A 21,624-nucleotide genomic window follows, 5' to 3' on the forward strand; every position below is an offset into this window, starting at 1 on the left:
AACCAGCTTCAGGCCATTTCACAAGCCTGAACAGAAACATGAACAACTTGTAGAGAGGCAGATCGCCCCCAAAACCAAGGAATTTGTTTTGTTCTCAGAGTAGCAGCCAACAGTGCTACTGAAACCAAAACTGCTCACAAAAAACATACACTGAGGAACATTTCAAGTGACCACAAATGTCCACTGATCTAGCTTGAATCTTCCTCAGAGACATGATGTACATGCCCATGCTGAGAGACTAGGGGTGTCCCACCCCACCCTGGCTCAGCTGTAATAGGGAGAGTAGTTCACAGGGCTGGGGCTGTGCTGGTGCCTGCACCACCCCTTTGTGCACCGCGGCTTCTACGGACTGACATGCCTTCCTTCTTCCCTGCTAAGCTGGCTCCAGGCAGACCTCCATGCTTGCTTGAAACATGGCAAGTGGGAGCAAACGACTGTGCACCTAATAAGCTGAAAGGGATAAAATAACTTCTCTTTCCCTCCAGAATCCAGTTCGGAATTTTAAAACCATCGAAGTCTGCTGGGGGAACTGCTTTCTGTGTTTGTCTTCAGCAAGTTTTATCTTCTTCGCTTCTGTTTGTGCCTGTTTTGCTATCTGGAACAATCTTTCTCCCTCCATTCTCCCACATTAAGGCCAAGAAATAGAGGCTAAAGGGATACAAGGATACAGCCACCTGCCTTCAGATGCTGATTCATGTAAAAAAAAAAAGGAAAAAGAAGAGGAAAAATATTTGATAGATTTACCCTCTCGTGTATCAAAGGCATAGCCTAACTAGCTAAGCAAACATACACAAATGTGCAAATTTTACCAAGTCTGTACTCTAAGGGTTTTGCACTTAACTTGTTTTCCAAAGTTATGGCCATCTGAAGTTGAGACAATACCTGGCTTTTTCACACCGGTAAGGTAGCTTTTCTCAGAAGACAGGTTAGCTCTCCAAAATGTTATTTGGACTGTTGAAAGCTATTGCCAGCTCCAAACTTTCAGAATAAAGCTTTTTTATTCTTTTTACCTCCCTCCCCACCTCCCATATATATTGCAGATGTACAGTGAAGTTCCTTGCTACAGAGCAGCAGCTTGCAGGCTTTCCTTACCCTCCTCACTTGAGTTCTGTTTCTTTTAAAGGAAAAAATTCCCTCCCTTCCCATGCCCTTCTAATGAAAACATATCTGCAGTGCGGACAAAAATGTGGTGCTCCTCTGATCCAACAGATAGATAATAACGATACAGAATCTGTCCTTTTCCCCCAGCTCAGAGTAATGTTGCAGTCAAACCAGTATCTAAGGTCAAACAGAGCTACAAATCCTACATCTCTGTACAGCAGCCATTATAAACACTGTGGTTTTCAAAGAGCCTAGGTGCAGTTGAAGGGACGTGGCCAAAAGAATGCTCATTCAGTAGGGTATTTCATCAACTTAACCTCATCTGAAAGGTCTGAGTACTGCTTCTTTCTCTGTTTGGAGATTAAGACTACAATTACAAACATCAGCATCTGACTTCAGGCAACAGGTCAAGGAGGTCTTTAATACTTGGAATGAAGTCAAAGAACATACCTAGGTGTCCTATCTGCAATCTTTAATGCAGACTGGCATGTAAAGGGTATGCAAGAGTTCAGCTCGAAGTTATGACTTTGATGAAGAAATTACTGGGTGAGGTTCCTGTAAAAACCCAGAGTAGCAGACCCATTAACCTGCCCACTGGACTGAGGCCAGGCAGATGTGTGTTTCATAGAATGATTCAGGTCGGAAGGGACCTTAAAGATCATCTAGTTCCAAGCCCCAGCCATGGGCAGAGACACTTTCCACTAGACCAGATTGGTTTTGGAAACACTGCCTGAAGTCCTTCAATGGGAGAATGAATGGCTTTTTAAAAAATTTTCGGATGAAGACTGAATGAAAAGGCATCTTTTTAAGAGCAATTAATATTTGTTAGGAAAAAGTCAACACAGAAAATGTTTTTAGATTTCCCAGAATATTTCACAATGCATTTAGAAGGAGATATTTGAATGTGGTCTTTGGCTTCAATCATATCCTGAGAGCACCTGCAGAGAGCCAAAGTTCCCTGGTTCAGATTCACATTGCACCACATCAGCAGACTGTTAGCTCAGAGACAGTAATTGACACGTTATCATAGTCTGTGCAGGTGAGAAAGGGAAAAGCACGAGAATGCATACATTACTTAGAGTGACACTCCTCCTTTGACGATACACAAAAGTTGTATGTAAGAAGTATCATCACTTTGGTCAAAAAAGGTGTATGGCATATTCTCATAAATTGAAAGGCAGTCAGACTCAAAGCCCAGTGTACATCAAGTGCACGAGCCACAGCAGGGGAATCACATTCTGACGATCTGTACGAGCAAAGCTCTCTCTGCATTGGACATCAAGAAGAGTGCTTGAGACTAGTTCTCCTGATTCATCTGCACCCTGTATAACTTGATATAATTTAATATTTTCTACCCATCTTTTGTGGTCTGGAGCATCATCAAGCTCTGTGAGATAACATTTAATTTTACATTATGTGTTGAGCAGCTCCTAATATAATTAGTCTTAATGTAATAGCATAATTTGGTTTTGGATGGGAAGATTTAGGAAGAAAATTAGAATAAATGAATGCACAAAGTACCAGCTGGTGCTTATACCTACTCCCACATAAGAAGAATATTGCTATTTGCAATCCTATGAAAGATGAGATAATTCAGATTACAAGGATCAACAAAGGGTGACACAGCAGTTGGTCTAAACAGAAAAAAATGTACAGACAAATCCTGAACCATTTGGGATATAAAGCATGCCAAAGCTGGTAGCAATCCAGAAGCATATTATAAGGGAAAATAAATATTGCAGTCCATAAATAAACCATATGGTGCACAACAGGAAGTGGCAACAGTGACAAGAACAGGAATAACTGACCAGCCAACTTGAGGGCTTCAGTTGAAGAGGGCTCTTGACTGACAACACTTGGGCACCTGCCTCAGAAGTGCAGGAACTTGCATTTATACATTTGATCAGTATTCTTCATAAAACAGTATATAATCTCCATTCTTGGAGGTTTTTAAAATTCAGCCAGAGTCATGGCTGACCTGATCTAGTGTTGGTGACAGTCCTACTTTGAGCAGGAGGCTGTACCAGATGACCTCCAGATGACCCTTCCAATCGGCAGTTCTATAATTCTATGACAAATAACTAAAATTTCTCAGAAACAATGTCAATTACTACTTCAATTTTCCAAAACATAACTTCAAAAGACTGTACCTAATTTAACATCTGGATAATCTTGTGTGTGTAACGGTAAACAGCTACTCTCAAAATGAAGACTAACATTTAGCAGATGAAGAAGGTGTTGGTGCCTGCATATACCAGCTCTTCGAGGCCTTCAGCTAGATCACCTGAATCAGACATGTATCATGTCTAAAACTTCCTGAGCTCTGAGTGGCCATGAAGAAGAAAGTCCGTTATCAGCAAATCCCGTTGCCAGATAATTCCGGTCTTACAAATTTGACTTCAGTTGCGTACCAAACTTTATCTAACTTCAGGCATTTTTGCTAGCATTTCCACTGTCTGACTTGTCCTAAGATGAAAGTTTGGCTTGGCAAACAGGGCATGCCCAAGGACAGCCAGTATCTTGCTTTGTGGCAAAGTAAGAGCAGTTCCTGGTATCTGACCGATTTGGTCTAATTCTTCACTCACTGGAATTCCTGAAGCCGGTACAGCAGAGTTACGCTGGGAATTACATTCAGACATTGTTGAAGTAGAGAACAAAATAAGAGAAGTGTAAACCTTTATATAGTCAAACTCTGTGTGTGTGAATCTGTGCGCACATGCACACAAGTATACAAACTAGAGTCTTACCCAGGTGGTCATAGCCAGAGAGAACACTGCTAATTCAAAGAGTTTTCCGAAGTTCGTGTACAGGCGCTGGGGAAGCTGTACAGATGCTGCTTCTGCCTGGCAAAGCTTTGAATAAGGAGAGGTGTAAAGGAAGGAATTATCTTGAAGGGGTTCTGTGATTAGCTATATATTTATTACATTTAACAGATGAAGCAGGCTGGCATTTAGGTGGTAAATTTCTGGAAGGAAAGTTCAAGAGTTTATTTTTCTAGCAGCCCCTTTACTAAGGGTGAGACTTACAAAATGGTGAGGAGGTGATTACGTGATTCACATTCATGTGATATGGTGCAAGAGAGAAACCTCCACATCCCTAATTGCTAGAGGGGCCAGGCCTCTGATCAAGAGGAAAGAGAGACCAGAGGTGAAAAGAAACCAGGTGACTACAATTTTCATTTTTATATTTTCTACAGTATTTTATACTTCCTTCTTTATACGACAGTTCTCGCACACAGCCTGAACCCAGATCTCTCAAGGTGAAAAGAATAAAATTAAAAATCCCAGCTGGAGGCTGGTGATGAGAGCCTTACCAAAACATACGTAAGAACATGCAGTAACCTCAAACCTGAATTAAACTAGATATCTAATGAGCAAATTCTCCCTGAACACTTCTGCCTCAACACTTTCATCTGGACATTGAGGCAGATGTCTGGGGGTGAGGAAGTTTCTAACAGACAGGGAAATATCTCTGTTACTTCTTCATAATCCTTTCTGGCCCATTCAGCACCAAGACAGGTCCTTTCCTTACATCACCATAGAAAAAAACGTCCTGTTAGAAAGGCTCTTCTAGCTCTAGTGGAAGATTAATTCCTCTTGTTGGTTATAAAAAGGACTAACATGATCACTGCCTCTCTTGCAAACTACATCCAAAAGAAATAACATTAAAAATCATTGCAGAATGACTAGCATGCAAATTCCAAACTAGACCAATGTTCACACAAACGCATTTTTACTATATGCCTTAACAAAGCATGCCTCCCTATCCGAGGGAGTAACTGCAGACTAACTGTATCTCTTCTTGATTTGATACAGGCACTAGAAAAAGAAAAATAATGCAAATACATAAATAACATGGGTTTTTTGAGGTATTTCTTCTGAAAACCAACATCATGTCCTGCCTTGTCCAAAATGCTTATGCTCCAGCTATATAGCTGGGCTGTACTTCTCTGCACGTGTTACTTGGGTGTTGATGAAAATGTGTGTACTTTCAGGTCTGTTACAACAGAGATGCAGTAAAGACACATCTAACTCTTCTTGGTAGGACTGCTGTGTCTTATCAAGACAACACGTGGCTCTCCTATTGAACTCGCTTTTGAAATCCCCCTCCTGTCAGTTGCTCTCATTCGAGTTTGTTCAGCTGAGAGCTCTGTCATGTGCAGCCTGGATGGATTCAGCTGAGGTAACCATCCCACTCCTCCCCTGCTGCCACTGTCCAGATCTGCTGCTCTGCGAGGGGTTATCAGCAGAGCAGCAGGGTCGGGGAAGGAAATGTACGACTATGTCCCAATTCATAGGGCACTATGTCAGTCTTAAATGAGGATTAAGGAGAGTGTAAGCTAGGACACTGCAGCACATATGGGGTTACTGAGTCACCAGATTTTTCATCATTGAATGTGGGAGCCAGCACTTGAAACAGTCTGGGAGAAAAAAAGAAAAATCCTACCCAGAGGTGGGAAAGCTATAGAGACATACAGCCCTGCGCTCCAAAACCAAGGAGAGAGGACTGTACTCATCTGTGATCCCACATCCTCCTGCAGCTTAATCTGATGTGTACAGGTTAGCTATCAAGAGGAAAATCAGGAGACAATCTTGCACTTCCAGCCTGCACACCAAATAACGGAGCAAATTTCACAAGCTTTCCCCTCCTGAAAGCTTACAAAACAGTGCAGTATCAGCTTCAGCTGTTTTTTTTCCCCCATATTTAAAATTATTTAGGTCTAGAAGTATCTGCAGTTTGCCAACAGAGAAAACAGGTGAATAAACTGACTGATACATGACAACTTTGTATAAGCACAGCATTGTTCTGAGGCCATGCCCAACGAAATGACTAGAGAGCTGCTTTGTAGCCAACATGGCTATACCACGCATACATACGAGTAATTACTAGTTGAACCAGAACTAATTCTACAAAGAGCTACAGCAATTGTTAGCCAAATCAAGTCTGCTATGGCAGATGCTAAAATAATTGCTCAGGGGGATTACAGGCCACATCCAAGCAGTTAATTCATTAGAAGTGTAATCGTCGGAGTGGCAACAGACGAGCAGACAAAATGGTAGCAAAGAGACACAGTTCTTTAATCAAACAAGTACAACTGCCCTCCTTACCTTCTATTTCCCTACTTGTCTGAACAATTCACACTTCAGTTACTGATCAAAACTGCTTATGTTTGCTTATAGCTGGTCTGAACAAACTTCCCAATGTCTTGAGTCTGGACAAAACAGAGCGTTTTGCTAGAGCATTGTACAGTCATCAGTAATCAAATACATGAGGTCACTGTCCCTGCTATAAATCCCTTGCATGAAAAGAGTGGAGTATTGTTAAATAGCTGAGACAGATACTGGTTTCAGCTGGTAAGATTATTTCAGCAAACAAACATTCCTCAAACATTCACAGGTGTTTTCTACAGAAATGTCTGCAGGAATAAAAATTATATTGCATGGGGAAGGCTTTTTTTTACAAAGAATACTTGTGTATTTCTCGACTAAAGTAGAGAAAAAACTCCCTGGTGACTCGTTTGACCATTATGAACTAATCCTTGGCTCTACTCAGATGCAACTCCTAGGAGAGCAAAGGCTCATTTATGTCTATCCAAGTCTACAAAATTGAAGTTATAGAGGATGTTATTGGCAAATAGGTCACATGCTGGCTGTCTGCAAGGGTGCATATATCCCTGCAGAAAGGGAAGCCACTTGAAAGAGAAAGAGAATTGGTTAGACACTAAATTTATCTTGCACTATTCCCTAGTTTTGCAGGCAGACTGTTAAAATTGGTCTGCCCCTGAGCACTGATTACTTGTATATTTGCACCTCCAGGACACAGACACAAGCAGTAAACCAATACCATTTCATTTGGCACAACCGACTGTAGAAGAAACAATGCTTGACATAAACCAGATAGAAATAAACATCAGACAAATATACACCTGTGTACTGAGAAATCCAAAGCGGCTTTTATGAGTTTGTAAGCTTGGATACACGCAAAAGAGAACAGTAAAATTAGCTTTGCAGCCAGGTTGACATCCTTATTCATGCTAAAGAGTACTTCACCTTGCAAAGCACGTAACTCACAGCTTAGCATGATGTAGCAGGATAGAATCTATTCTAAAATGTGAAACAGAAAGGCTTTTCTACAGATGCTATGCAGGAGTTCAGCAAAGGAGAGTAAGGAAAACAAGTCTGTAGCCACATTCCAAATTGCACAGGGCTTTACAAAACAAGTGCTCCTGAAGAGCTTCTGGAAGTGACAGCAATCCAACACAGACAGGGTGCTGTGGCAAAGACAATACATGAAAGCCACTTCTTCTAAACAAAGAAATAGGTCACTGTGTAACATAAGTGATGAATTTTCTCAGTGTCCCTAAGAAAGTTTTGCAAAAGTCTAAAAAGGGCAATAGCACACGAGAAAAGCGAGTGATTCTAAATATCAATTATTCTCTTAATTATCCTCTTGGACAAACAAATGGGAAAATCACAGCCTGCCAGGCTGGAAGTTACAGCTTTGCAGGGTGTCCTGAGATGAGAGACATGGGGAAGTGGGAATCACTGCAGCTGTACTGCAGGAACGCCAGGGACAGCCACAAAAAAATAGAGCATCACTTCTCATGTCTCCTCCTGCTTCAGCACCCATCAACCATTCTCACCGTTCTTCTCTAGGTGCCTGCTTTCACTAAGAAAACATAGCAGCTCTGCTAGTCCAATCTGATCAGAGAGGAATTTCTGACTGAAATGTTTTTTGAAAACTGTTGCTGACTTATCAGCTTATAGGAAAGATACACATTTGAGAAAAGGGTTGACCAATTTTCACAGCTTTAACTGTTTCTTTTTGAGTTTGGAATGATTTGTCAAATGTAATTCATTAACCCCCTCATCCAGACTTTTATATAAGATGCTTAAATGTCTACTTTCAGTTGCAAGAGTCACCATCAGAAAGTCATAAAATAAAATCATGAGATGACTAGTGCTCTAGTACATATGTGTATTCCATAGATATAAATGTATACACAACATATACATAGCATAATTAGCTGATTAACAGCCAGTCTGATTACTGTGCTTTAAATCTCTAATGTTTTTTTCATCAAACTCTCCTCTCAGATGTGGACACTAAAGACAAACAAAGTGATGACACTACCATACGTATAGAGGCAGGCAATTTCCAGACATCCATGATGTAAACCCTGCTGAAGGACAATACAACGCCATTCAAATAACATTTACAATTAACACTCCTCCTCAAAATGGACACCCCAAAAAGGAAGACTACTATTCATTATCAACGGAATAAAAGTACAGTCCAAAATAGTCACTAATGTCTACAAATGAGCCATTTTTCTGAAGGCTGTATACCAAATGCCTTTTCTTCTGGAAACAAGGAAAAAAAAAACAAACCAAAACAAAACCAAAACAACCCAACTTGCACAAATCAGAAGAACAGAAACACAAGGATGTTCCAGTTTGGACACCTAGCATGCTTCTGATACAAAAGTCATGAAAATTGACTTATTTTTATATAAGCTTTTCTGAGTTTGTCACTACACCTGATTTTTTACCTTGAGCTTTTATCAATTGTTTAAGTATATACACTTGGTCTGATTTTTAAAGTTGAGCTTTTATTAATTCTTCAACTGTATCTGATACATGTGCATAAAATAAGCACCCTTCTGACAGACACCTTCTCCTCAGGCCATTGCTTGGTGAACAGTACACAGCAACTTGGGGAGGAGCAAACTGACTTGCAACACCTGTTTGAGATAATATTTAGAAAATGCTTCACTATATCATGCATTTATTCGATATTTTCCCTACGGACAAGAAGTAACAGACCTTACATTAGGGTCCTGCAGGCTGGTGGTCTTACTGGGATTTACAAAAGAGGTCTCTTCTTTCACAGCCTGTTAAAAAAGGAACCAAAGTTTAGGACAACTTCCATACGCTTATGATAACTCAACTGTTTATTAAAAAAATATTCCCGTAAGCATCCCAGAAAACTGCAATACCCAAACTGCCTACTCTGCCCAGGTTTAAAAGGCACAGTAATTTTTTTTTTTCATCTCTACAACTGATATTCACAGTGATGTACAATGTGCAGAGCAACAGAGTTAGGAAGAGATTGGATAGGGATACAGGAGGGAAAAGAAAGAAACACTGGTTTTTATGATTCCTCTAGAAAGCATCTGAGCAGAAATAGTAAAAATGAACCCAGGAAAACATAACGTGGTTGAGTTGTTCTTTTAATTAGAGTAGAATAAATATTTATGTAGTCTAACCAAAATAATGATGCCAACTTTTCTTTGAAAAATTAATTGAAAAATGGGATCCCCTTCATATAATCACACAGTACATGAAATTCACAGAAAACCTCATCACTACTGCTGTCTGCTAAATTACAGAGTCCTGTCTCTCACCATTTGTCTATAGAGTTGAAAATACTAGTATTGCAAAATGACTTACATGAAAATTGCTTGATTACTCAGGAAATGCCCAGTTTGGGCAGGTGTTGGCAGATTATACTCTTCAACTGAGATGCAGAGTTCCACAATCCATGCGTAAATGCCAGTGTCAGTGCAACACTCTATAGAAAATACTGGCTGAAGACTCCAGAGTATCTCCAAATCAGTAATGGACTTGGCAGGTTCTGACATTTCCATTCTGCTAAATAGGAAGGGAACTGATACGGTCCTACGACAGCGTGATTTTTCAGTGTTCAATATCTGAACCATAATAATTTGAGGCCACTGGTCTGGACCAAATTGAATTGAATGTGTCAGTCTCACCCTTTTCAAAAAGGCTGAGACGGGTTCCTCCGTATCCATCAAATACAAATCAAAGGATTTTACAGGCCAGTTAAAATACTGTAAATTTGTTGTGAGACCCTCCATTCAACACAAACTGATATATTTCTGAGACTACTCATAAGAAAAAGAAACAAAACCAAAGCTGAGTTTCTTCTATAACTTAGCAATGAACTACCAAATATCAGTAGGGATGCTCAGGGAAATTGCCCAAGTTGTGATAGTTTTAGGTTTATTTCCCTCTTTTGCCACAGAGAACAAAACCCTCATTGCCACCTCCCAGGTCATTATTTACCAGAGCATCAGCCACGGTGGGAACAGACTGTTCCAGCTTGTACACACAATTAGCTGTATGAGCAATTAAACTGGAACTACTGGGAGCCTGGCAGAAAGGGAACTCTGCCCTGGGCCTACTCCAGCCCAGGCAAGTACCTCAGGTGATGGGTTAGGGAGCATTTTGAGATAAGTCCCGCCACAACCCTTCCTGTTAGAGTTGTTGCACCTTTTATATTGACACCAAGCCCACCTTCAGCAGTAAGGGGACCCTCTGAACCTCATCAGCAGGTTTGTCCCTCTCGTAGGGGGTAGGTTACAGCTAGTTTCTCAGAGGAGAACAGGATCAGCAGCAGGTACTGCAGAAGCTCCACCCCAGAACAGTGCTCTTATGTATTTGAGTTTAATACCCCTTAGCCAGAGGTTTCCTCAGCAAATGCTCTAAACATTCAGGAATCAGATAAAAGTGGGACATAATCACACCATTACCATCATTGTAACTCAGCCACCAAATATCTTGCAGCTAAAACTTTCGATGAATTAGTGTCACACTGTGAATGATTTCAGGAGTGCAATTTTTAAATTTCGATAAATTCACAACTTTAAAAAACTTAGCTCAGCTCTAGAAAACTTTTTTTTTTACTGGTCTTCTAGTAGCTCTGTCTAGCATAATGTTTATTCAAAATCTAGTGCTTTCTTCAAAAGAAAGAAAATGTTTTCTAAGGAATTGAGAGAAAACATTAAAAATCTTATTTTTTGTTGGCATAGATAAGCACTGAAGTAGTATTTCTTTGTTCTACAGAAATTATAATGCTTTTTATAAAGCTGTTTCGTTTCTGAAAGTTGTAAACATGAATCCAGTTTTCAGAAACTTAATACACAGTCTCTTCTTCCACGTCGATGTCTTTACAACATTTTATTGTTAAGCCTGACAAGCTAGCTGAATATTGTATGTCAAATTGTCCACTCCTTAATTTACTTTATTCCAATTTTCAAATTAATTGAACTGCATTTTAAGATGCACTAGAACACGACACTAGAAAGGAGAATAGGGAGATCAAGGATGCAATGCAGGAATGAAATTATTATTCCACCTACTTAAACACTTTAGGTCATGAACCTCATTAGCCAGTTGAGAGGACTTCACTCTATTAATCCCTAATAGTTGACCCTAGGTTTCTTCTCAGCTCTGTGACTACATTACCACTCTCTTTTGCTTTCTTTGCATTGGAAGGTTATGCCTGCATCTCAAGAAGTGGTGTATCCCTAAATGGCATGATCTGCTAGTATCCTGAGGAACTTCTCTTGATATTAATTTTCTCCATTATTACTCATGCTTTAGAGAACAGAACAGACTCCTGTACCCCCAAGTAAGTTCTGCAGACCAGTGAACAGGTAATCCCACTCTAAACTGGAGGGAGAGAGGGACCGTGTAAGAAACGGAGAGGGCCAAACAGCCTCAAGTGTTGAGGCATGCACACTAGGTGCCACAGATGTGCATTGGCAGGTTCATATTAATAAGCAGGGGCTAATTCTCCTCGTCGTATGTCTCTCCTCCATGCCTATGGATGAACAGATACTGTAAAATGTTGTACCTGCAAACATTTCTGTAAAGGGGTTCAGTCATCAGGAACTGTAATACCTGTGCTTCACTTGTTGGCTTTTGGTTTGTTTGTTTGTTTTCAGAAGAAGGTCAGTAAATCATCAGGTGACAGCATGTTTCTTCTATTTTTCCTCCTAACTCCAGAAATCACAGTCACTAATCACACAAGGACTTCCTCAGCCTTACTGAAAAGATGTGAATGTAGAACAAGGGTTATACTTGTACACGCTCTCACAATGTAATTCCCAGCTGGTTTGCCTTCATTTGGAAACAAGTGCACATGCTGGGGCCAGATTTGGGTTTCCACTGCATGATGCCCTCCATCAGTGGAATAAAGGAGTTTAGCCAAGGCTAGCGGGAGGTACCTGGTGGGGAATGTACACGGCGAGCTGGGCAGAGGCTCTGTCACCCATAGAAAGCCCAGCCTGTAAGGACAGAGAGAGAAGCACGGAGCTATTCCAATCTCTTTAACCAAGGCAGATTCTCCCCTCGCTCAGAGGCTGCTACTTTGGGCGGGAGGATTTTCAGGGCACGGCAGTCCTCGAAACTTCATTTATACAGAAATGGATTAATTTAATAATTACCCAAAGAGAAACAAGGTGTCTCTTCTGACTACTTGACTGCAAAGCAAACAAAATAAAGGCCGATTCATATAATCCATCCACACAACGACATTCTCTTATCTACACTGGGCCAAGAGCAAAAGAAAAATTATTAGAGTTCCAATTTCATATGCCATTAACGTTCTCGGTGGTGATAGAAACAAAGGTAAAGCATTACTTTGGCATACTAGAGACAAGAAACATGCCTGGACAGAAACATCGTTGTACAAGCTCTCTTCATAGATGGTTGCTAGGGAATACTAGTTTCACCAAAAGATGAAAAGAGGAGAAAAGCATCTAAATAATTCCAGATTTTGCCCACAGCTGCCTAAGAGATCTACCTGTGGGCTGCCAGGCTGATTCTGACAATTTTCAGACTGTTTTTCAGTTGAATCCTGAGCATCCACAACCCCTGCTGCTGTCCTGGCAGCCAGGTCCTTTGGAGCCCTAGAGATGGCGTGGATGCTCCAGGGACGCTACATCAGATCCTGCTGGGCTTTCCAGCAGGGATAAGAAACTTTCTGACCCAGGGAAGCAACTCCACATATGAATTCGTAAGCACTGGTGGCTGGATTTGCCTAGTGAACAGTAGCTACTTCTATTTTCATCTGAAGGAAGAGTTAGCCTCAGGATGGTGGGGAACAGGACCCTGAAAACGAGTTTTGGTTGCACTGGGCATGTACCAAGTGGGAGAAGTCAGGAAAGACACAATTTTGACTGCAGCCTTCTGTGCTTCTGCACGGACGTCTAATTCCCTTCCGCGGGGCACTGTGCAAGGCAGGCTTGCGTTCTTCAAACCTCAAGCAAGCACCTCAGAGAGCTAGTGTCCTCTGTGCCTCTCTTCCATCACAAGTGTAATTGCTTGCAGCTCTCACCCCATCTGATCTACAATAGAAATATCCTGAATAAGCAAAAAAGGCCGCAGTAAGAATCTGATCACTGCAGCCAAGGCAGGGGGAGGTTGTGGGTGGTGGTGGTTGTCAGGTTCTCATCTGTGAAAGGGTCTTGAAGGCTCCTATGAAACACATGATGTCTCTTATTTAGTAATTTCACAGAGTTACCAGTTGCAGAAAGGAAGGGGGAGCCACACAGCTTTCACATATTTGTAGATTTTCAAAGGTAAGGAAGCAACGGCTTTCACTGCAGGGGCCTGGAAATGCTTCTCTGTCTTGTCTCTTTCTAGTTCTGTAACAATGCTGAGGCAGCCTGAAGCATACCAGATTTTTCAGCTCTTCATCAACACTTTTTTGTCATTTGCCAGCCACACCGATTGTTGGCTGATCTCATTAGATAATACAGGCTAAGCAACGCATCATCATCAGGAAGAACACCCTGCCAAGGTAAACCTACCTTGGTGATTTAATATGTCACATATATCTTTCCAGGCAGAAAAGCATCACGGTTAGGTCTCTTGGGAACAGACTCATCACACTTAGGTCTCTTGGGAACTGACTACTCTGTTTTCCCCCTCTGAACAGGGCCTGGCACCATGTGCCTCCCGGGCTGTGGCGGGGCTGCTACACATCACCACAATTAAGAGTATTTGTCTTATCATGTACTAGCACTTACAAACATGCCAGCTAGGAGACATAGCTGACATATCCACAATGTGTTGTCACAGTCTTGTGACACCACTGCCACATCTGCCTCCAGTATCCCAGAGAATTAAAGATTTCCCTTCTCCCACATTCTGTTTATCTAAACCCTCCCTTCCCTTCTGTACCTCAGCAAGGCTGCTGCATCATTTCCTCAGCTCTTTCCTCGACTTTGAGGTATCATTGCTGACACACGTCTAATGAGTTGCCAGGTGTCATACATTGATCATCCTGGCCCACACACATTCAAAATCTTGTATTTTTATACCTCTGACACCCTTCATTTCCTGTAGCTTTGCTTTTAAAGTTGAGCAAACCTGTTTCCCTATAGTGACTGAACACAGAATTTGAAGCTGAGCCATTTTTAAATTCCATTGTTATGAGCAATTATAACTGACGCGGTGTTGTGCTCGCTGCTGTTGCAGTCAAGAGTCCCAGTGCGGTTGCTTCTTTTGACTTAGCCTGAAATTCGCCGGTGAGTTTATTGCTCATCCAAGCAGGTGACTAAGAGCAACAGCTTTAGCAAGGAAGGCATCGCATACATAAGGAGCTGTGTGAGCTTCCCCCACAGCCCGAACACCTCAGCTGTGACCTGTTACACTCCAGTTCTGATCTGTGTGCGAAGACTGTCAAATTGTGCAGTAGCTCAGTGCTGTGAATAAGGAAGGATGGAGGGAGGGAGGGAGGAGAGGAAAGCAAACAGCATCTCATTCAAGATGGAAAGAGGTTAAAGTGTTGGAAAAGCTGATCCTTTCAAGGTACTTAAATCAATATCTAGTGAAAGCTAAGAACTCCTATGGGGATCCAGAAGGATTTGTTTAAGTCCTATTATAAGAAAGATCGCATAAGAGTATAAATCCTCAAATGTTTCCCCCTCACCTACTCTATTTTCATTCATGACCTGATTAGGGTTTGAATCCAGATCCCCCTAAGTGAATAAAGCTCTAAAGACCAAGCTCACATACATACAGCGAATTTTTCTAGAAATACATGGCAAAAGTACCTGGACTTTGAAGTTGACAAGACCTTACACCTGAATCTTTCCTTAAAGGAGACAGCACAATGAAAAAGGCAAAGAATCAAAAATGTAGCTAAGGCAGACCAGCCGTGTGAGTCACCACGCTTATGCACCCTTTCTACCATAAATAACACACAGATCCCAGTCTCATTTGTATCTGCCGCCTTGGCTTGCATCTGTGTAGAGAGCACAGGCTGCAGGATGACACCTGTACCTGTGCATGTTCTGAGACATTTTCTGTACCACAGCCCAGTCCTTTCCTCTAGGCAACTCTAGACAGCACAAGCAACCTGCACTTACTTACATATTTGCAATACTTAAAGCAAAACGATGAGATCATCGGTCCTCACTTGTTCCTAGGACAGGGAGGAAAAAGAAAGAGATGGCTATCGACCTGGACTAAACATTTACATGTGTATAAGCTTGTGAAGAAAGTTAGCGTGTGAAAGAAGCTAGAGGACTGAACGTCCCTTTGTTCAGCATAAATGTCCCTTTGTTTACTGAGAATCAAGGCAGGGGAATCAATTGCTCAAGAACCCAAACCTAGCTGATAGATAAAAAAAGATACCTCTTGCCAGCCAAGAGTTTCCCTTGGGGTCGATAAAGCAGAAGGGAATGGGAATTTGTATGCTCTCTGTAAATAACGCTGCGTCTCCAAACTACCTTTTCCCACCACCTTTTTCCTCAAAAACGTTCCATAATGCTCAGTGAAGAACAGCTCGGTGGTAATGTCACCTCTGTTTGTCCTCCACAAACTGCACTGCAAAAATATATCATAAAAGTGAGCTTGGCCATCCCTTGTCTGGAGACAAAGATGTAACGCAAAGATCATCTGCAGGAGAAATCTATGAGAAACAGTATCTCAGTTCCTCCCCTGTGCTAACCTGCTAGGCTTAGACCAGCCCAAGGATTTAGGAAAGCTTGGGTAAACAGGCAGAGAATACAAACACCACTTGTAGAAGACAAGCTACTAGAACACCACACATGCTACCCTCCAAAACAAAAAGCTCTGCTGAGAGCTGTGCATTTGCTCAGGAGCCTGTGCTTAATTATAAGGATAATTAGGATTTGCCCGGAGCCAAAGTGGATATAAATAGCAACTGAAACCTGCTAGTATCTTTCCTCCATCAGCTGGGCCATGAACTATTTGGCAAAAGGGACTCTTTGTGATACTAAGGAGTCGTCTGCTCAATCACAGCATATCAGTGCTGACTCATGCAAGCTGCAAAAGGGTTTAAATGCCAGGGAGAGATGGTCTTTTGTATTCTGGCAGCTCCTCACCACTGCTTTATACCACTCCCTCTCAGATGAAGAGTCTGGAATAAATGCAGAAAAAGGAAGGAAAAAAAACCAAAGAAGAAAAGATGTCAGTTGCTTCACAGCGTTTAGTGCTCCTCTGGAGCTTAATTAGGAGGGCACTGTGATATGCAGTCTGTCAGCTAGAAGGTGACAGATTCCTGTGGCACAGTTTGAAAGGTGTGTTGTGAAACACTACTCCTTTGCTCTAGAATTGCAGGAACTGTATGGCATGCCCTGCACAAACCACAAGTTTCCACAGTCGTGTGTGGGTTCCTTGTGGTTCTCACCTGTAGTGTCTGTGACAGTGTGCTCCCAGATTCAGCTTCCAGCATCCCCATGCACACTGCAGTTTGATTCTCCAGCTAGCAAAAAGGCCCATAAATATTTCTATCTTCACCAAATAAACAAACTCACTCCTATTAGTTTCCTGCTGCTCTACAGCTCTAAACAACACACAGGGCTCAGTGATTGGCACCATAAACTTACAAACTTTTGGTCTCTAAGTCAGGACTACAGCCAGGGGAGATGGCGTATTGCCCCCTAGGAATGCCATAAACAGCTCTTCAGCCTAATTCTGAAATTAAGCAGTGCAGAGACCATCCTCCAGAACGTATTTTCAAATGTATTACGTATTCTCTCGTTTTTATTTTTGAAATTGTAAACATTGGAATAATTCATTCCCAAGGCTCTCTCTGGTGTTAGTGTCTAGCTGCCGTAAAGAAAGAAAACTATGGAAAATTTCGTCCCGGTTTATATTTTCCACTCGCAAACATTCACTCCATTCTCAGAATTAACAAGGAACAGCTTCTTCTACTACATGCAGGAGGTGCCTTCATAAACTTGTCACATCCTGATGTTAGTAGCATATGGTATTGAAAATATTCCTACTGCTTAGAGAGAGAACTGTTACAAATATTTAAAGCAACAGTTTGTTAATTTTGGATCTCATCCTACAGCACATCAATATTTTTCTCATGCTTTTACACCTAACTGTATAATGGAGAAGCCCCATAAAGGATGACTGAGACCATAGATTTCTGGGGCCTTTAGAAGAACATTTCATGTCAAATAGTGTGTGCATAAGACAGAATCTGGTTCTTTCTGCTTCCTTTTGCAAGGTAGAGAGGAGCAAATCATCATCTTTTTTGTGATGCCATGAAATAAAAAAAAAAAAAAAAAAAAAAAATCTATGCTGTCATGAGGAAAAACAGCCTCTATTGCTCTACAGCTCAAGGAATATAGGCTGCGCCTTACAGAACCTAGATACACTTCATACGCTATCTGCCTCGTAAGTTGAAATATGACAGTACAGAAAACAAGAGATGAGAAATCGGAGTCTTAAGAATAAGGCCAGAAGGCAGGACTTCTCAAGGATTTAATTTGGAACTGCTGTCAAAAGATAGAATTGGGCAGAGGATAATACAGTTAGTCCTCCAGATGTACTGGGCAGCAGGATATGTCAGATGGGGTCAGAGAGGGGCAGGATCACAGCCCTGGAGGAATACATGGAGTTAAATGGTTGTCTTCCATGAGGAAACTACTTCTTATCTGCTCTCTCAAAAGGATACACTGAGCAGTGTAATGCCATCCCAGCTCGCTTTTCCCAGAAGATGACTGAACTGCCACCAGAAAATGGCTTAGCTAGTGGTATTCAGCTAGTTGTTTAGGGAAAGGGTGTAGAGAAGATAACTGGGTGGTTTTTGTGGTATGCTAGTATAGTGATTTATCAGGGCCTACTGTAGCACCCTTCCCCTCTCCCATTTTCTCAGTGATAGATGGTGTGTTTCTACTCATTCCTTCACCATGAACACTTTGCCTACCCTCCCCAGAGCTTGTGTAGCCACAGCTTCTTACTCTGATGGCTGACTATTGCCTGGTCTCTGCTTACTTATTCTTGCCAGGTATCTGAGAAGGGTAATCTTTCATACTTGACAGAAGGGAAGCTCAAGTGTAGAAGAACTCATCTCTAGCTGCACAGGCAATTTTGTGGCTAAGCAGGGACTTGAATGAGGATTTCCAAGATTAAGGTGACATCCAATTTACTGCCTATAACTCTTAAGCCATACTTCGTTAGCACTGAAAACTTCAGAGATTTCAATCTGAACCGTATGCCATTATTTTTCCACAATATGTGCTATCCTGCAACAGTCTTCTTTCCCCTCCTCCCCTCTGAAATCATAAGACTTTTCTCATTGCGGCCAAGCCTACAGATACCTGCTTAATAGAATGTGACTGCTAAAGCCTTGTACAAAGTAACACCGGTAAGAAGGAAAAAAGGAACGCTCAGCTTGCTCTGAAACATGTTTACAATGTAGCAGCAGCTAAAGAACACTGTTATGGCATGCGAGAAAAGCCAACCTGGGATGTTGTCCCTTGGAAAGCCTCCGAGTGAGAAATTAAGGCAGAGCAGGTGAATCGAGAGATGCATGTTAAGCACATTTCCTATCTTGCTTTAATAATGCTCTATTCTGAATATTCAGCACACATTGCTTCCAGTCTTTAACTATCCAGTCAAACACGACCGTTAAGCATATTCAGGAGAAAAAGCAAACATGAGAAATACACCATGACGTCCTGTAGAAAGACACATGGGAAAAACCGATGAGGGCAAACCCAAGGGCAATCAAACCAGAAACATGCTGCATAAAACATGGTTGATACAACACAGAATTCAGAGAGGTGAGAGAACTGCTTTAAGCAAAATCCAGAAGAAGAAAAAAACAACCTCCTTCTCTCACATGCTGTCATGTTTATGGTTTCTGTTCTTGAAATCTAGGGCAGTCAGAATAACCAAATTCTGATACTTCCTTAGGTCTAGCTAGACCAGATGTTATCTAGCTCTTGGATGAAAGATATGCTAGGGAACAACTAATACACAAAGATGATTGTTAACAAAATAATTTGCAGGGCAAGTTGACCTGATATGTTATTGTGAGAAGAAACAAAGCAATGGAAGCACAAAGTAATTTGTATTTAAAGAGAAAAGAATGCCTCAGAATACCCCAGGAACATGGGGTAAGAATCATACCAATCTTTCTGCCTCTACTTTTGTTCCTAAATCATTTTTTTGGCTTCATTTTTCGCACCAGTGGCATTGTCTTCTGTCAACAAATTACACTTGAAAAGAACTGTGTATTTTAGGTTTCACTTAGATTTAGCTCTCAATGGGAAAGTAACTTTTTACAGTCATGCCATCTAGCAGTTTTCAGTTGCATGACACCATTACAAGACTTGTAGTGGTTTTGAAAGGAGGCATACCCTATATAAACACTGACCAAGCAGTGAAAATAGCAGCTTAAAATCTAGTCAAAAGCACCAAACAAGTAAGAAAACCATAGACTAGTTAACATTTCACATCAAGACATCTAAAGATAATCCCCTAAAATAAAGGTTTCATCTGGATGCACAGAGACTATCTTTAGAACATCCTTAGCCACAATTTCCAGGAGTAGTAGATAGCCTCAGAAAACTCCAGAGGTATATTGTTTTTCAGCTACAAAGTAAGAAAAAGTTAGTGACAAAATAAAAACATGGAGATTTCCTGGGGCCTTCTCTCCTATTTTTTCAGCTTCTCTTGGCTGTATTAAACATGACAATTTGGATTTCCTACTTCCATCATACCAATCATTTTAAATTACCTGAAGAAACTGCAGAGCAGCTGAGAAAGGTAGGTCAACATGGATACTCGAGATAAAATAAGATTCTTCCTCAGGAACAAAATTACTTTAAAAAAATCAGTGTAAACTATACCAAAACTAGAAAGGTGAAGTATTAACCACAGATTACCTGGGCGCCTACTCTAAAAGCAGCTTCCACTTGAGCTTTAAGGATGTTGCACTTCATATGGTCAGGTACAGATGAAGGTGACACAGGGGCATGAAGTGTCTTTTCAGATACTTTCTTGTCTTCACCCTATATTTTATATTAAATACAAGCACAGTGACATACATTAGAAAGATAAGTTAACAAAATGGTAAAAGGTCTAATTTTTATGTATAACAACTTGATTCAGCAACACTGAATAAATATTCCATGCTTACATCCTGATAGACACATCTTAGAATAAAAAAATTTCAAAATATTTAATGATTTGATACTATTCTCAAGACAAGAGAAGCCTCAGGGAAGCCTGAATAACAGAAGCAAGAAAATGATATGAAGACACATGGAGAAAACCCAGCCAGGTCCTAGAGTGGTTCCCCAAACCTGTGATCACACTGAGGAAGGAAAACATTGTCTCAAAATATCCCACAGCAGGGAGAGGAGGGTAAGGTTCACAACACTCAACTATAATGAACATTGGTTTCTTATATCACCCTAAGAATGGAAAGAGCCTTTAAAATGTAACCAGAGGGATCTGAAGGAATGCCCACGTAATTGCAAGCGAAGCAAAATACCCTTCATGAAAAAGAAAAGAAAAATCCAGGGAGTTTAACTGCTGCTGTTTCCACTTGAAGTCAACTCTTTACCTGTGCAGTGATCTGGATCAGAAATCTAAAACCTCAGGACAGCTGCTTTAGTGACGTGTTCAAACAATGACCTTAAAAGTTTTGTGCCTTGAACAAACCACATCCAGCAGAAATGCCAGCATGAATACCTTTCCCATGCAAAAAAGAAAAAAAAAAAAAGTAGGGGAAAAAAAAGGACAATGTAATCCTAATGTATAAACAAATAGGGTATGAATGAGACCTGGAAACATCTCATGTGAACCTGTAAATGTGAACCCTTAACGGTAAAAGGTCAAATTTTTACTTGTAACAACTTCAGCAATACTGAATAAATATTCCATGTTCATATCCTGATAGACACATCTGTACTGTACTGTAAACATGAACTGTCACTGTAAACTTCTTCATTCTTCCTGGAAATGAGACCTGAATTACAGCCAAGTAACAGCCTAGATCATGCATTCATTTTCCCCTCTCATTGCTGTGAAGGCTGAGGGGTTCTACACACCCAGAGAGAGCAGGTTCGTACCGCTGTCATTCAGATTTCAGCCAAAGCATGTAAAAGGTGTCACTAAACCAGGTCCAGCACATCCTTGAGGTTAACCTCTGGCAAAACATTTCAAGTCCGAACTGGTCATTTTCTAGCCACTGAAATTACCATATGATTAGCCCTTTAACTGCAAAACCTGCTTCCTATATCCTTCCTTCCGCCCTCTCCATGGCATCCCACTAGCTGAGGGTAACAACAACTTACTGACTCTCCTCTCAGGTCTGCGAATGATCGCAGATTGAAAGGAACATCAAGACTCAGGGGACACTTTCTGCAAGTGGAGCAAATCACAGATGCAATTGTGTTGCCTGAGGAAAATGTTCTGCAAACACTGAGGAGGG

General features: G+C 41.2%; 1 protein-coding gene across 1 annotated transcript in view; it reads right to left on the reverse strand.

Moving 5' to 3' along the window:
- LOC104490250 (band 4.1-like protein 4B) overlaps nucleotides 1–21,624 on the reverse strand; it is a gene marked incomplete at its 3' end in the record, with an annotated part of 119,662 nt that overhangs the window by 3,162 nt on the left and 94,876 nt on the right. The window contains exons 19-20 of the mRNA XM_010132511.1: nucleotides 20,072–20,197; nucleotides 8,928–8,995 (exon numbers count right to left, since the gene is read on the reverse strand). Coding sequence (XP_010130813.1) covers nucleotides 8,928–8,995; nucleotides 20,072–20,197 — 194 coding nt within the window. The remainder of the gene's footprint in view (nucleotides 1–8,927; nucleotides 8,996–20,071; nucleotides 20,198–21,624) is intronic.

This window comes from Buceros rhinoceros, unplaced genomic scaffold (genome assembly GCF_000710305.1).
Source record: "Buceros rhinoceros silvestris isolate BGI_N320 unplaced genomic scaffold, ASM71030v1 scaffold13933, whole genome shotgun sequence".
Lineage (NCBI taxonomy): Eukaryota > Metazoa > Chordata > Aves > Bucerotiformes > Bucerotidae > Buceros > Buceros rhinoceros.